Below are 13,125 nucleotides of genomic sequence, written 5' to 3'. Positions count from 1 at the left end.
CCCTGCCCCCCACGCCAATCTCCATCACCACGCCTAACCCCGCCCCCACACCAATCTCCATCACCATGCCTAACCCCGCCCCCACACCAATCTGCATCACCACGCCTAACCCCGCGCCCCACGCCAATCTCCATCACCACGCCTAACCCCGCCCCCACACCAATCTCCATCACCACGCCTACCCCCGCCCCCACGCCAATCTCCATCACCACGCCTACCCCCGCCCCCCACGCCAATCTCCATCACCATGCCTAACCCCGCCCTCACACCAATCTCCATCACCACGCCTAACCCCGCCCCCACACCAATCTCCACCACCATGCCTAACCCTGCCCCCACACCAATCTCCATCACCACGCCTAACCCCGCCCCCACACCAATCTCCATCACCACGCCTAACCCCGCCCCCACACCAATCTCCATCACCACGCCTAACCCTGCCCCCACACCAATCTCCATCACCACGCCTAACCCCGCCCCCACACCAATCTCCATCACCACGCCTAACCCCGCCCCCACACCAATCTCCATCACCATGCCTACCCCCGCCCCCCACACCAATCTCCATCACCACGCCTAACCCCGCCCCCCACGCCAATCTCCATCACCACGCCTAACCCCGCCCCCACACCAATCTCCATCACCACGCCTAACCCCGCCCCCACACCAATCTCCATCACCATGCCTAACCCCGCCCCCACACCAATCTCCATCACCATGCCTACCCCCGCCCCCCACACCAATCTCCATCACCACGCCTAACCCCGCCCCCCACGCCAATCTCCATCACCACGCCTAACCCCGCCCCCCACACCAATCCCCACCCCGACGCCTAACCCCGCCCCCCCACGCCAATCTCCATCACCACACCTAACCCCGCCCCCACACCAATCTCCATCACCATGCCTAACCCCGCCCCCACACCAATCTCCATCCCCACCCCGACGCCTAACCCCGCCCCCTCTCCCAGCTCCAGCCCACACCAGGTCCTAGCTCCCAGCCTTGCCGGGTCTTCACCATCCCTCCAGACCCTCCCCCTTTCTGAGGATGAAAGATCAGTCCTCAGCAGAAGCCTCACCTTCATTCCCCTACGCCCTCGGATTAATGAGTTCAACACGCGGCGAGATATTGAACAATTCTTCCGCCACCTTCGCCTCCGCGCCTACTTCTTCAACCAGGATTTTCACCCACCCTCTGACGACCCCTTCTCCCACCTCCAACACACCCCATCCACCTGGACACCCCGTGCTGGCCTCTTACCCACCCTCGATCTCTTTATAGCCAACTGCCGCCGCGACATTAACCGACTCAACCTGTCCACCCCTCTCACCCACTCCAACCTCTCACCCTCAGACCGTGCAGCCCTCCACTCCCTCCGCTCCAACCCCAACCTCACCATCAAACTGGCAGACAAGGGAGGCGCGGTAGTAGTTTGGCGCACCGACCTTTACACCGCTGAGGCTAAACGCCAGCTCATGGACACCTCCTCCTACTGCCCCCTTCACCATGACCCCACCTCCCACCACCAAACCACCATCTCCCAGACCATCCATAACCTCATCACCTCAGGGGATCTCCCATCCACCGCCTCCAACCTCATAGTCCCACAACCCCGCACCGCCCGTTTCTACCTCCTGCCCAAGATCCACAAACCTGCCTGCCCCGGCCGACCCATTGTCTCAGCCTGCTCCTGCCCCATAGAACTCATCTCCGCGTACCTCAACACGGTCCTGTCCCCCTTAGTCCAAGAACTCCCCACTTACGTTCGGAACACCACCCACGCCCTCCACCTCCTCCATGATTTTCGCTTCCCCGGTCCCCAGCGCCTTATCTTCACCATGGACATCCAGTCCCTGTACACCTCCATCCCCCATCACGAAGGACTCAAAGCCCTCCGCTTCTTCCTTTCCCGCCGTACCAACCAGTACCCTTCCACTGACACCCTCCTTCGACTGACTGAACTGGTCCTCACCCTGAACAACTTCTCTTCCCAATCCTCCCACTTCCTCCAAACCAAAGGAGTAGCCATGGGCACCCGCACGGGCCCCAGCTAGGCCTGCCTCTTCGTAGGATATGTGGAACAGTCCATCTTCCGCAACTACACTGGCACCATACCCCACCTTTTCCTCCGCTACATTGATGACTGTATCGGCGCTGCCTCGTGCTCCCACGAGGAGGTTGAACAGTTCATCCACTTTACTAACACCTTCCACCCCGACCTCAAATTTACCTGGACCGTCTCAGACTCCTCCCTCCCCTTCCTAGACCTTTCCATTTCTATCTCAGGCGACCGACTCAACATGGACATTTACTATAAACCGACTGACTCCCACAGCTACCTAGACTACACCTCCTCCCACCCTGCCCCCTGTAAAAACGCCACCCCATATTCCCAATTCCTTCGTCTCCGCCGCATCTGCTCCCAGGAGGCCCAGTTCTAATACCGTACAACCCAGATGGCCTCCTTCTTCAAAGACCGCAATTTCCCCCCAGACGTGATCGACGATGCCCTCCACCGCATCTCCTCCACTTCCCGCTCCTCCGCCCTTGAGCCCCGCCCCTCCAATCACCACCAAGACAGAACCCCACTGGTTCTCACCTACCACCCCACCAACCTCCATATACATCGTATCATCCGCCGACATTTCCGCCACCTCCAAACGGACCCCACCACCAGGGATATATTTCCCTCCCCTCCCCTATTAGCGTTCCAAAAAGACCACTCCCTTCGTGACTCCCTCGTCAAGTCCACACCCCCTACCGACCGAACCTCCACTCCCGGGACCTTCCCCTGCAACCGCAGGAAATGTAAAACTTGTACCCACACCTCCTCCCTCACTTCCCTCCAAGGCCCCGAGGGATCCTTCCATATCCGCCACAAATTCACCTGCACCTCCATACACATCATTTACTGCATCCGCTGCACCCGATGTGGCCTCCTCTATATTGGGGAGACAGGCCGCCTACTTACGGAACGTTTCAGAGAACACCTCTGGGACACCCGGACCAACCAACCCAACCACCCCGTGGCTCAACACTTCAACTCCCTCTCCCACTCCACCAAGGGCATGCAGGTCCTTGGACTCCTCCATCGCCAGACCATGGCAACACGACGGCTGGAGGAAGAGCACCTCATCTTCCATCTAGGAACCCTCCAACCACAAGGGATGAACTCCGATTTCTCCAGCTTCCTCATTTCCCCTCCCCCCACCTTGTCTCAGTCCCAACCCTCGAACTCAGCACCACCTTCCTAACCTGCAATCTTCTTCCCGATCTCTCCGCCCCCACCCCACTCCGGCCTATCACCCTCACCTTAACCTCCTTCCACCTATCACATTTCCAACGCCCCTCCCCCAAGTCCCTCCTCCCTACCTTTTATCTTAGCCTGCTGGACACACTTTCCTCATTCCTGAAGAAGGGCTCATGCCCGAAACGTCGAATCTCCTGTTCCTTGGATGCTGCCTGACCTGCTGCGCTTTTCCAGCAACACATTTTCAGCTCTGATCTCCAGCATCTGCAGTCCTCACTTTCTCCAGTGTCACAATGGTCAGACTGATTCTCATCTAAAAAACAGATTTACATAATCTTACATCTTCATTCAATCTATTCTAACCCCACTTACTCGATTTCTCTTTCTCTCACTTCTCTTGGGCTTTGCAGTCCTGTTGTATTAATACCACGAGACCAGAGTGGGCCATTCAGCCCCTTGAGTCTGCTCTCTCACCTCATGAGATCGGGGCTGATCCAATCATCCTCAACCCCCTTTTCCTGGCTTTTCCCCCCATCCACCCTTGATTCCCTTCCTGAGTAAAAAGTCTGTCAGCCTTGAATAATAACGCAGCCTCGACAGCCCTCTGTGGTAAAGAGTTCCATAGATTCAACTCCCCTCTGAGAGAAGACATTCCTCCTCAATCTCTGTCTTCAATGGGCAACCCCTTATTCTGAGATGATGCCCTCTGGTCCCAGACTCTCCCACAAGCAGAAACATCTACCCTGTCAGGTTCCCTCAGAATTGTGTATTTTACAATAAGATTGTCTCTCATTCATCCATATTCCAATGAGTACAGGCCCAATCTACTCAACTTCTCCTGATAAGATGTTCCATACCTGGGATCAGCTGAGTGAATCTTCTTCCTCCAATGGCATTCTGGCCATCCTTAGCTAAGGGCTCCAAAACCGTTCACAGTATTCGTGGACAACATATGGTTCTGGTCACCGCACTACCAGGAGGATGTGGATGCTTTGGGAGAGGGGACAGCAAAGGTTTACCAGGATGTTGGAGGGGGATTTTAGCGATGAAGAAAGGTTGGATAGACTGGGATTGTTTTCACTGGAACGCAGGAGGTTGAGGGGGGGGCGACCTGGTAGACGTTCATAAGATTGTGAAAGGCGTGGATAGAGTGGGAAGTATGAGGCTTTTCCCCAGGGTGGAGGGGTCTGTTACTAGGGGAGACAGCTTCAAGGTACAGGTGCGGGTGGGGGGGGGGAGTTTAAAAGAGATGTGCGAGGCAGGTTTTTCACACAAAGGGGGACGTGTGCATGGAACACACTGCCAGAGGAGGGGATGGAAGCAGACACAATAGCAGCATTCACCCGAGCGAGTACATGAATAGGAAGGGATCTGAGGGATACGGATCCTGTAAGTGAAGACAGTTTTAGTATGGAGGGGCAAAATGTGTCGGGACAGGCTTGGAGGGCCGAAGGGCCTGTTCCTGGGCTGGATTGCTCTTTGTAGCATTCAGCTGTGGTCTGACTAGCGCCTTGGACAGTTTTAGCAAATCCTGCACACTTTTACAATCTCAAGGGCAACTAGGGTCAGGCAATAACTGCTGGCCAGCCCACAACGCCTGTGGCCTGTGAATGAATAAGACAAAAATACTCGATTCCCTTTGAAATAAAGGCCAACCTTTCATTTCCCCTCGGTATCACACGCTGAGCTTGGGTATCACACCCTGCTCCCTCCCCCTCCTTCCCACCCTCCTCTCTGCTCCTTTACACGTGTCCTCACCATATTGTACGGTCCGGAGCTCTCACTTTGCATGTGGTATAACTGCGCTCTGTTTTTCTATTCTCAAACCTCGCAAGAAGTTAAGCCATTCCCTTCTCTCCCCACAGAGACAAGGAAGGGCTGGACCACTTCCAGAAGCGGACAATGCCGTTTCCACTTCCGTTCTCAACAGGACAGGCTGTGCTCTATGACCATGGTTTGCCAATGCTCGGCCTCACCAGTTCCTTTCCGTCGGAGAGCAGCAACAGCAGTGTGCCACAGAGTGGATACATGGATCCCAACTCGCTCCTGGGCATCATGATGAGCCAAGACAGGGCCGTGTACATCAGACCCCCAGCCACTGAGCCGAAGTACTCCATCAGCCGGGTCAGTGGAGGGGTTGAGCTGGGAGGGAGTGCACTGGGTCCCCAGAATGGAGAGAAAAACATCAAAGAGGAAGAGGGCGCCTTCAAGCAGGATGCTGACCTGTTGTCCCTGTTGGACGATATGCTACAAGGTGACAACGATGAGGCATTTACTGGCTTCCCAGATGTACTGGAAAGCTTGGGGCCAGAGGACCTGGAACTGATGCACTGGGTGGAAAGCACATTGACCATGGAGGGAGTTTCAGAAAGCCCCCTCAGTGACATACTCACAAACGACCAGGTCCTGTCTTACATTCAGGAGTCACTTAAGAAGAAGGAGCTGGGCCCTTGCCCACTGAACAGTCTGCAGCCAGACTTGGGCACAGGACGCCAGTTGGCTCAACGTTCGGACGCCGCGCAAGACAGGGGCAAGGGCTCTCCTTGGATGCCATCCTCCTCCGGGCAGCCGAGTGCCCCGTCATCGATGCCCCAACCGCCGTCAAAGGTGAATCGCTTGACCCATGGGCTGGTGCCACCTTGTAGCCTGGCGCACAGAATGCAGCACGGCCAGCACAGAGGGCAGTGGCCCCACCCCGCGCAGCGGCTGCCACCCCCGCCGAGCCCGGCTCCCGCGCCGCGCCAGTGCGCGCAGCAGCAAGCCCGCTGTGAGCAGCGGGCAGCCAGACGGGAGCTGAAGCTGCCGCAGCGGGTTCATTGGCAGCAGTGCAGCCAGCAGTCAGGCTGTTATCTCCAGCAGCCTGGCGATCCCAATCCATTCCCCATCGGCGGGCTCAACCCAAGCTGCGCCAGTGGGTACCCGAGAGGCCCACACAGCGGCAGAGCTGAATCGCAGCAAAACGTACCCCTCCTTAACCTGGCACCCACCCCTGCAAACGGCACGGTCTGTGGAGCTCCCTCTCAGCAGAGCAGACTGGACTTCAGTCATCCAGGAATTGCACTCCCTAGTTACGGACGAGAGACTCAGAGTGCAACCCGCTGGTTCCCCAGGGAGAACCAAGCCAGCGGAACCCTGTTTCCATGTTTCAGCTCCCCCCCGACACCTCCCAGGAAGAGTGCAAGTCTCCCTGTATTTCACCCGGCATCAACTGTCCCTTTGTGCCATGAGTACCCTCACGTGCATCCCGAAGACCAAAATGGCTGGCACCCTGTGGACCTGTACAAGGTAGGCACTGATCTTTCATTTCGTCGCCACACAAAAAGGAAGTGGCCCGATGGTAAACAGAAACGCCCCCCTTTCAGCGCCGGAGGTGGTTCAAATTCAACATCCGCTTTGAGCTGAGGGTGGGGGGAGCTTCCCATCGGAATCTAACATCCTTTATTCCCATTCACAATCAGACCTCACGCATTTACAGCTGCCCCATTCTTGGCACATGCCAACCAAACTGGCATCACCCTCCTGCTTCCCCTCCCTCTTCGTAATCACCCAGGGTTTTTTTTTGAGGGGGGAGGGAGATATTTTGCGAATTTCCTGTTCCTCCGTGGGAAATGCGCATTGCGCCAACAGCCAGCAGAAAGGTACTTGGACTGGTTTAATCAGCACTTGGGGAAGTTGGTAATATTACTGCGTGTTTGTAGATATTCCCCGAACCAATCTGTTCGGGGATGTGACGACGCATCCCCGGGGCACCTGGGACTTGAACCCAGGTCTCCTGGCCCAGAGGCAGGGACACTACCACTGCACCACAAGTGTTCTGTTGGACAGCCGCCATACAGCACGGAAACAGACCCTTCAGTCCAACTCGTTTATAGGGACTAAGTTTCCCAAGCTAATCTCTCCCACTTGCCTGCATTTGGCCCATTCCTTCTCTACCTTTCCTATTCATACCTGTCCAAATGTCTTTTCAAGATTATAATTGTACCAGCCTCCACCACTTCCTCTGGCAGCTCATTCCACACATGCACCACCCTCTGCGTGAAAAAGTTGCCCCTTTTTGTGAAGAGTTTGCACATTCTCCCCGTGTCTGCGTGGGTTTCCTCCCACAGTCCAAAGATGTGCAGGTCAAGTGAATTGGCCATGCTAAATTGCCCATAGTGTTAGGTGCATTAGTCAGAGGGAAATGGGTCTGGGTGGGTTACTCTTCGGAGGGTCGGTGTGGACTGTTTAGGCCGAAGGGCCTGTTTCCACACTGTAGAGAATCTAATCTTAAAAAAAAGTAGAACCTGGGTAGAAGATCAAATCACGTGGACCGATGAAGCAGATTTGAGGAGCTGTTTAGTCTCTCCTACTTACCCTGTCGCTTTAAGGAACATCATTGACTTGCCCTTTGATATGATCAGAGGTGGGGAACACGGTCTGTTTGAGTGGGGCTGTGGGAGGACAGAGGGATGGAATATTTAGAGGTCTGTCCAGGCTAAACCAACCACTAAAAGCTAACGCACCGAAACCAAATTGATTTTGTGCTGGATGGAGAACTAGAGGGTGGGATGTGGGCCTTCAGTTGTCCAGGTCTTGATCCCCACTGGGAGAATGGTATTCAGAAGAACACAACAGGCCCCACACCTCAGGAAAGATAGTCTGGCCTGAGGCATGGAATATGGCACAGATTCACCAGAATGATTCTGGGGCTTAAAGGCTTCAATTCTGACGACTGACGGCATCAACTTGGTCTGTGTTCCCTTTGAGAGTTTGAAAGTTGAGGGATGACTTAATCGACGTGCTTGAAATGGTTAAGGGATTTGATAGGGATTCGATGCTGAGAAGTCAGAACACGAGGGTGCGATGTTAAATCTGGAGCCGGGCCATCAAAGGTCGGGATCGGGGAAACGATCCTTCACGACCGAGCGGGAGTGAAAATGTGGCACTCTCTCTGTCGAAGGGCCGTGCAGGAGGTTTTCGACTGAGGTGACACATTTTTCTTGGGTAATGGTATTGAGGGGTTATGGATCAAAGGCAGGCAATTGTTGTTAAATCAGCCATAACTGAAGTGAAGGACAGGAAGAAACTCGTGGGGCTAAATGGTGTTGCTGTCCAGAGCAGTTTGAATCCATGGAATGAAGCAGAAAATTGCTTTGTACAGAGTTTAGCTTAACCCCAGTACAGCCGCCTCCAGGTAGATCTCATCAACTGGACACTTGCTTTGGGTCCTTCAAGATGGTTTCACCAAGGCCAGATCTTTGTGAGTTACACGTGTGCAGTTATTGCAATAACCTTCTTCCAGACCCATGCCTTTGCTGTACAGGTGATATCTCAGCCAATGAGCTGTAAGACCTGTGCACCCGTGAGTTGTAGGAGGTTAACTTGGGGTTTGGTGCCCAGGGTGGAGTGAGATTGAAGGTGAAATTTCCAGCTCGGCTCATTTGACAGCATTGTCACGTCCTGAGGCAGAGGGTCATTGGCTCAGGACATAGCAACATAGAAACTAGGAGCAGGAGGAGGCCATTGAGCCCTTTGAGCCTACTCCCCCTCTCAATCCGATCACGACTGACCATCCAACTCAGTCCCCTGCTCCCACTTTCTCCCCCATATCCTTTGATCCCTTCAGCCCTAAGAACTATATGGAGTCATAGAGTCATACAACACAGAAACAGACCCTTCGGTCCAACCCGTCCATGCCGAACAGGTATCCTAAATTAATCTAGTCCCACCTGCCAGTACCCGCCCCATATCCCTCTAAACCCTTCCTATTCATATACCCATCCAGATGCCTCTTAAATGTTGCAATTGTACCAGTCTTCACCACTTCCTCTGGCAGCTCATTCCATACACGTACCACTGTCTGTGTGAAAAAGTTGCCCCTTAGGTCCCTTTTAAATCTCACCCCAAACCTAAGCCCTCTAGTTTTGGACTTCGTTACCATGGGGAACAGACTTGGTCTATTTATCCTATCCATGCCCCTCATGATTTTATAAACCTCTATAAATTCACCCCTCAGTCTCCGACACTCCAGGGAAAACAGCCCCAGTCTAACAGCCCCTCCCTGTAGCTCAAACCCTCCAACCCTGGCAACATCCTTGTAAATCTTTTCTGAACCCTCTCCCTGTAGCAGGGAGACCAGAATTGCACGCAGTATTCCAACAGTGGCCTAACCAATGTCCTGTACAGCCGCAACATGACCTCCCAACTCCTGTACTCAGTGCACTGATCAATGAAGGCAAACATACCAAATGCCTTCTTCACTACCCTGTCTATCCAACTCCTTGAACACATCCATTGTTTGGCGTTAACCACATTCTGTGGCAGAGAATTCCACAGACTCCTCACTCTCTGGGTGAAGACATTTGAATAAGATGTTCCATGACAGTTATATCTGAGTCACCTTCGAAAGAGTTGGGTTGGGTGAAGCGAGGGAGTTGGAAGCCAGGGCCTCTGATGATGCTTGTCCAATTTTTGTTCTTGCCTTTCAAAGATGAAAGAAGATTCCAATGGCTTTCTTGGCTTTCACCCTGCTCTGAACGGTACCCCGATTTTTGGCAATGGCTCCGCCCAATGAGGAACCAGCCGGGCCTCTCACGAACAGATCTGACGCCATCTTTGCTCAGGGCTCCACTGTCTCCTTGGCAACGAGTGAAGGCTCCTGGAAGATCCAAACCTTATCAGGGAAGTGGCTTTTAGCTTTTCAACTTCAGAAGATTTTGTTTGACAGAGGCTTAAATTTGTCGTAGTAAATGCTGCAACAAGTCCGTGACTTCCTCTGTGTCAAGAAGCTTTGAGGAAAACAATTGCAACATGGCAGATTTATTGCCTCTACCCATAAAAGATCATCCTCAAGGTTTGGTTGTAGTGGATGGCATTTCTGGAGAACAGCCTTGCTTTCAGTAAGAAAACTGTCTCTTGAATATTCCTGGTTAGTTAATCTGCTGGTTTTTGTAAGCGGGAAAGGTAAATCCCATCATTTGACTGGGAGTCGCTGTTTGGAAGACACAAGGAAAGGTTTTTAAAGATGCCAGAAATCAAACTTAAGACCTTCCCAGATCAATCTTCCGAAATGACGTAACGACAGAGGTGGGTTTCACAGGTTCTGCCACATGATAAAGTCGCTGAGAGTTACAGGGACATTTTTCTTCTTTTTCTCACTTTCAAACTTTCAAGCAATGTGTTTCAAGAATGGAAACCACAGGAAGTGTGTGTGTGTGTGTGTGTGTGTGTGTGTGTGTGTGTGTGTGTGTATGTGTGTGTATGTCTGTGTGCGTATATGTCTGTGTGTGTATGTCTGTGTGCGTATATGTCTATGTGCGTATATGTCTGTGTGCGTATATGTCTGTGTGTGTATATGTCTGTGAGTGTGTATGTCTATGTACGTGTGTGTCTATGTACGTGCGTGTGTGTCTATGTGTGTGTGTATGTCTGTGTGTGTGTATGTCTGTGTGTGTATGTCTGTGTGTGTATATGTCTGTGAGTGTGTATGTCTATATATATGCGTGTGTCTGTGTATGTATGTGTGTGTCTGTGTACGTGCATGTGTCTGTGTATGTCTGTGTGTGTGTATGTCTGTGAGTGTGTGTCTGTGTGTCTGTGGGTGGATGTGTGTGTGTCTTTGTGTGTGTGTGTGTGGGTGTGTATGTCTTTTACTGTGTGTGTGTATGTGTGTCTGTGGGTGTGTGTGTGTGTGGATGTGTATTTCTTTGTGTGTGTGTGTGTGTGGATGTGTATGTCTTTGTGTGTGTGTATGGGTGTGTGCGTGCATGATTGTGTGTGTGGGTGTATGTTTGTGCGTGTGTGTGGGTGTGAACGTGGTGGGCTTCATGGAGGGCTTGTTTGAGAGGCTGGCACAGTGAAGGAACACTTGAAACTAAAAATGTGCCACATATGGAAAGGAAGATGTCTGCTCCACCCTATCAAAGTAATGCCAGCGTCCCTACTTCTTCTTCCTGGAGTTTAAAATCAATTGTACCTCCAGGCTGAAAATGTGTTTCCAAAGGTGACTGTCAGCACATGGAGTTGATGTTTGAGTGATAGCCCACACACACCCATTTCAAGGGTACATCGTTCATTCGGCTCTCTCCCTGCAAAGTTTCGTCACAAAGGGATCCCACTTCAAGCTGAGGGTGAGGGAGCTGCTGACCTTTATTCAATGACAGGCAGGGGAAAAAAAAACCTGCCTTTGCCCCACACAGCTACAGTGCCTTGTTAATCCATTCTATACACTCCTTGCCTGAACTGGCAACTAATGGTCCCCTCAGAGTTTGGGGGTTGAGGGGGAGGGGCAGAAAGCCAGATAAGAATCCAGACCAGTTATCAGGGAAAATAAATCTGGAAAATTCATCTTGGCCTCCGTTAGACAATCAAAAGTGCCCACTCTGGCTCAACTAATGTTTTACCTTGGCAATAGATGCACAATACAATGAGATCCAGTGGTATTTAAAACAAACCCTGAAAAATGGGACTGTGCGTGAAGAGTTATTGATTAATTGGATCTGGTTAAAACACAATTCACTTTCTATTTAAACAGGTCTAGTTTCTGGATTACAAGTGTATCATAATGCAGTTAGTTTCAAGAGGTGGGAAGTAAGGAGGGAATGAGGAAAGGGTTAGGATGACAGACAGAGGTGATGGGGATGAAAGGAAGAGCAGCCAGATATGGAGAGATCAGAAGGACTACAATGCCTTAACCTTCTAGTGACTAATCCCTTTGTGTGTAACTGGTTTGTTTCTCATTGATGATCTGGAGGCAAGCAACAAAAAAGACTAGAGGTGGATACTGAAGGCATTCAATGCTAAAACCCTCTTCATCATAAAAGAAATGATGAAAAAAGAAGTCTTTTGAGAATCCTTTTAAAGCTGTGATACCATAGGGTTTTTAAAAGAAAATTTAAACAGACATTTCATTACTTTTACCATTTACTTCAATGTCTCCCGTTACCCACGTTCTGTGAAGCAGTCACAGTGTAACAATTTGGACACTGTTGTGCGTTGTTCTAACCACAGTCCTTTGATTTTGGAACAATTGTAACTGGACACTGATTGGTGGGACTGAGAGATGCTCTTCATTCCCAGTCCTGTCTGAAATTACTGAGCTGCTATAACTTTTATAACACAAGGAAACATCTCTTTTGTTAAACTCCAAATGGACCTTTTGTCTAGTCTTACACCAAGACTCAGATTTTATCTTCCGATATTGTGGTTTGCGTCTGAATATTTCAGACTTCGTGCAACATTAGGTAAATAAAGAGGTTATGATACTAAATTATTGACTAGTTCCTATTTGACAAGCTGCATCCTGTCACTGCATGATGCTGCTCCCATGGTAACACCACCAATTTCCTCTTAACCTAAACATTCTCCCATGTCAGTTCTAAATAGTCCCTGGTTTGATCCCTTTCCCTCTCTACACACCAATCTCTAAACAGAGGGGGATGAGCTTTCCTCCCAGGCCTTTTGAGAATGCTCTTTGTGATCTGGTCACCAGCAAGTATCTAGGTCCTGGATGTAGGTTTGCTTCCTGAGCTGGAAGGTTCATTTCCAGACGTTTCGTCACCCTACTAGGTAACATCTTCAGTGGGCCTCAGATGAAGCAATGCTAGAAATTCCTGCTTTCTATTTATATGTTTGGGTTTCTTTGGGTTGGTGATGTCATTTCCTGTGGTGATGTTATTTCCTGTGGTGAAGTCACTTCCTGTTCTTTTTCTCAGGGGGTCTAACTCGTTGTGTTTGTTGATAGAGTTCCGGTTGGAATTACATTAGACCCCATCTACTACCCCTGAGAAAAAGAGCAGGAAATAACATCACCACAGGAAATGACATCACCAACCCAAAGCAACCCAAACGTATAAATAGAAAGTAGGAATTTTCAGCAGTGCTTCACCTGAGGCCCA

The 13,125-nt window shown here is 51.4% G+C and overlaps 1 protein-coding gene across 2 annotated transcripts in view; it reads left to right on the top strand.

Moving 5' to 3' along the window:
• Nucleotides 1-12,783, top strand: part of LOC132805822 (aryl hydrocarbon receptor-like) — a 111,002-nt gene extending 98,219 nt beyond the window's left edge. For both annotated transcript variants that reach the window (XM_060821112.1, XM_060821113.1), the window contains exons 10-11: nt 5,116-6,535; nt 9,720-12,783. In XM_060821112.1, coding sequence (XP_060677095.1) covers nt 5,116-6,535; nt 9,720-9,803 — 1,504 coding nt within the window. In that variant the 3' untranslated portion in view covers nt 9,804-12,783. The remainder of the gene's footprint in view (nt 1-5,115; nt 6,536-9,719) is intronic.
• The last annotated feature ends 342 nt before the right edge of the window (nt 12,784-13,125 follow it).

The sequence above is a fragment of the Hemiscyllium ocellatum genome, chromosome X (genome assembly GCF_020745735.1).
Source record: "Hemiscyllium ocellatum isolate sHemOce1 chromosome X, sHemOce1.pat.X.cur, whole genome shotgun sequence".
NCBI lineage: Eukaryota > Metazoa > Chordata > Chondrichthyes > Orectolobiformes > Hemiscylliidae > Hemiscyllium > Hemiscyllium ocellatum.
The sequence above is the reverse complement of the archived record's forward strand: the minus strand, read 5'-3'. Positions and strand labels throughout refer to the sequence as shown.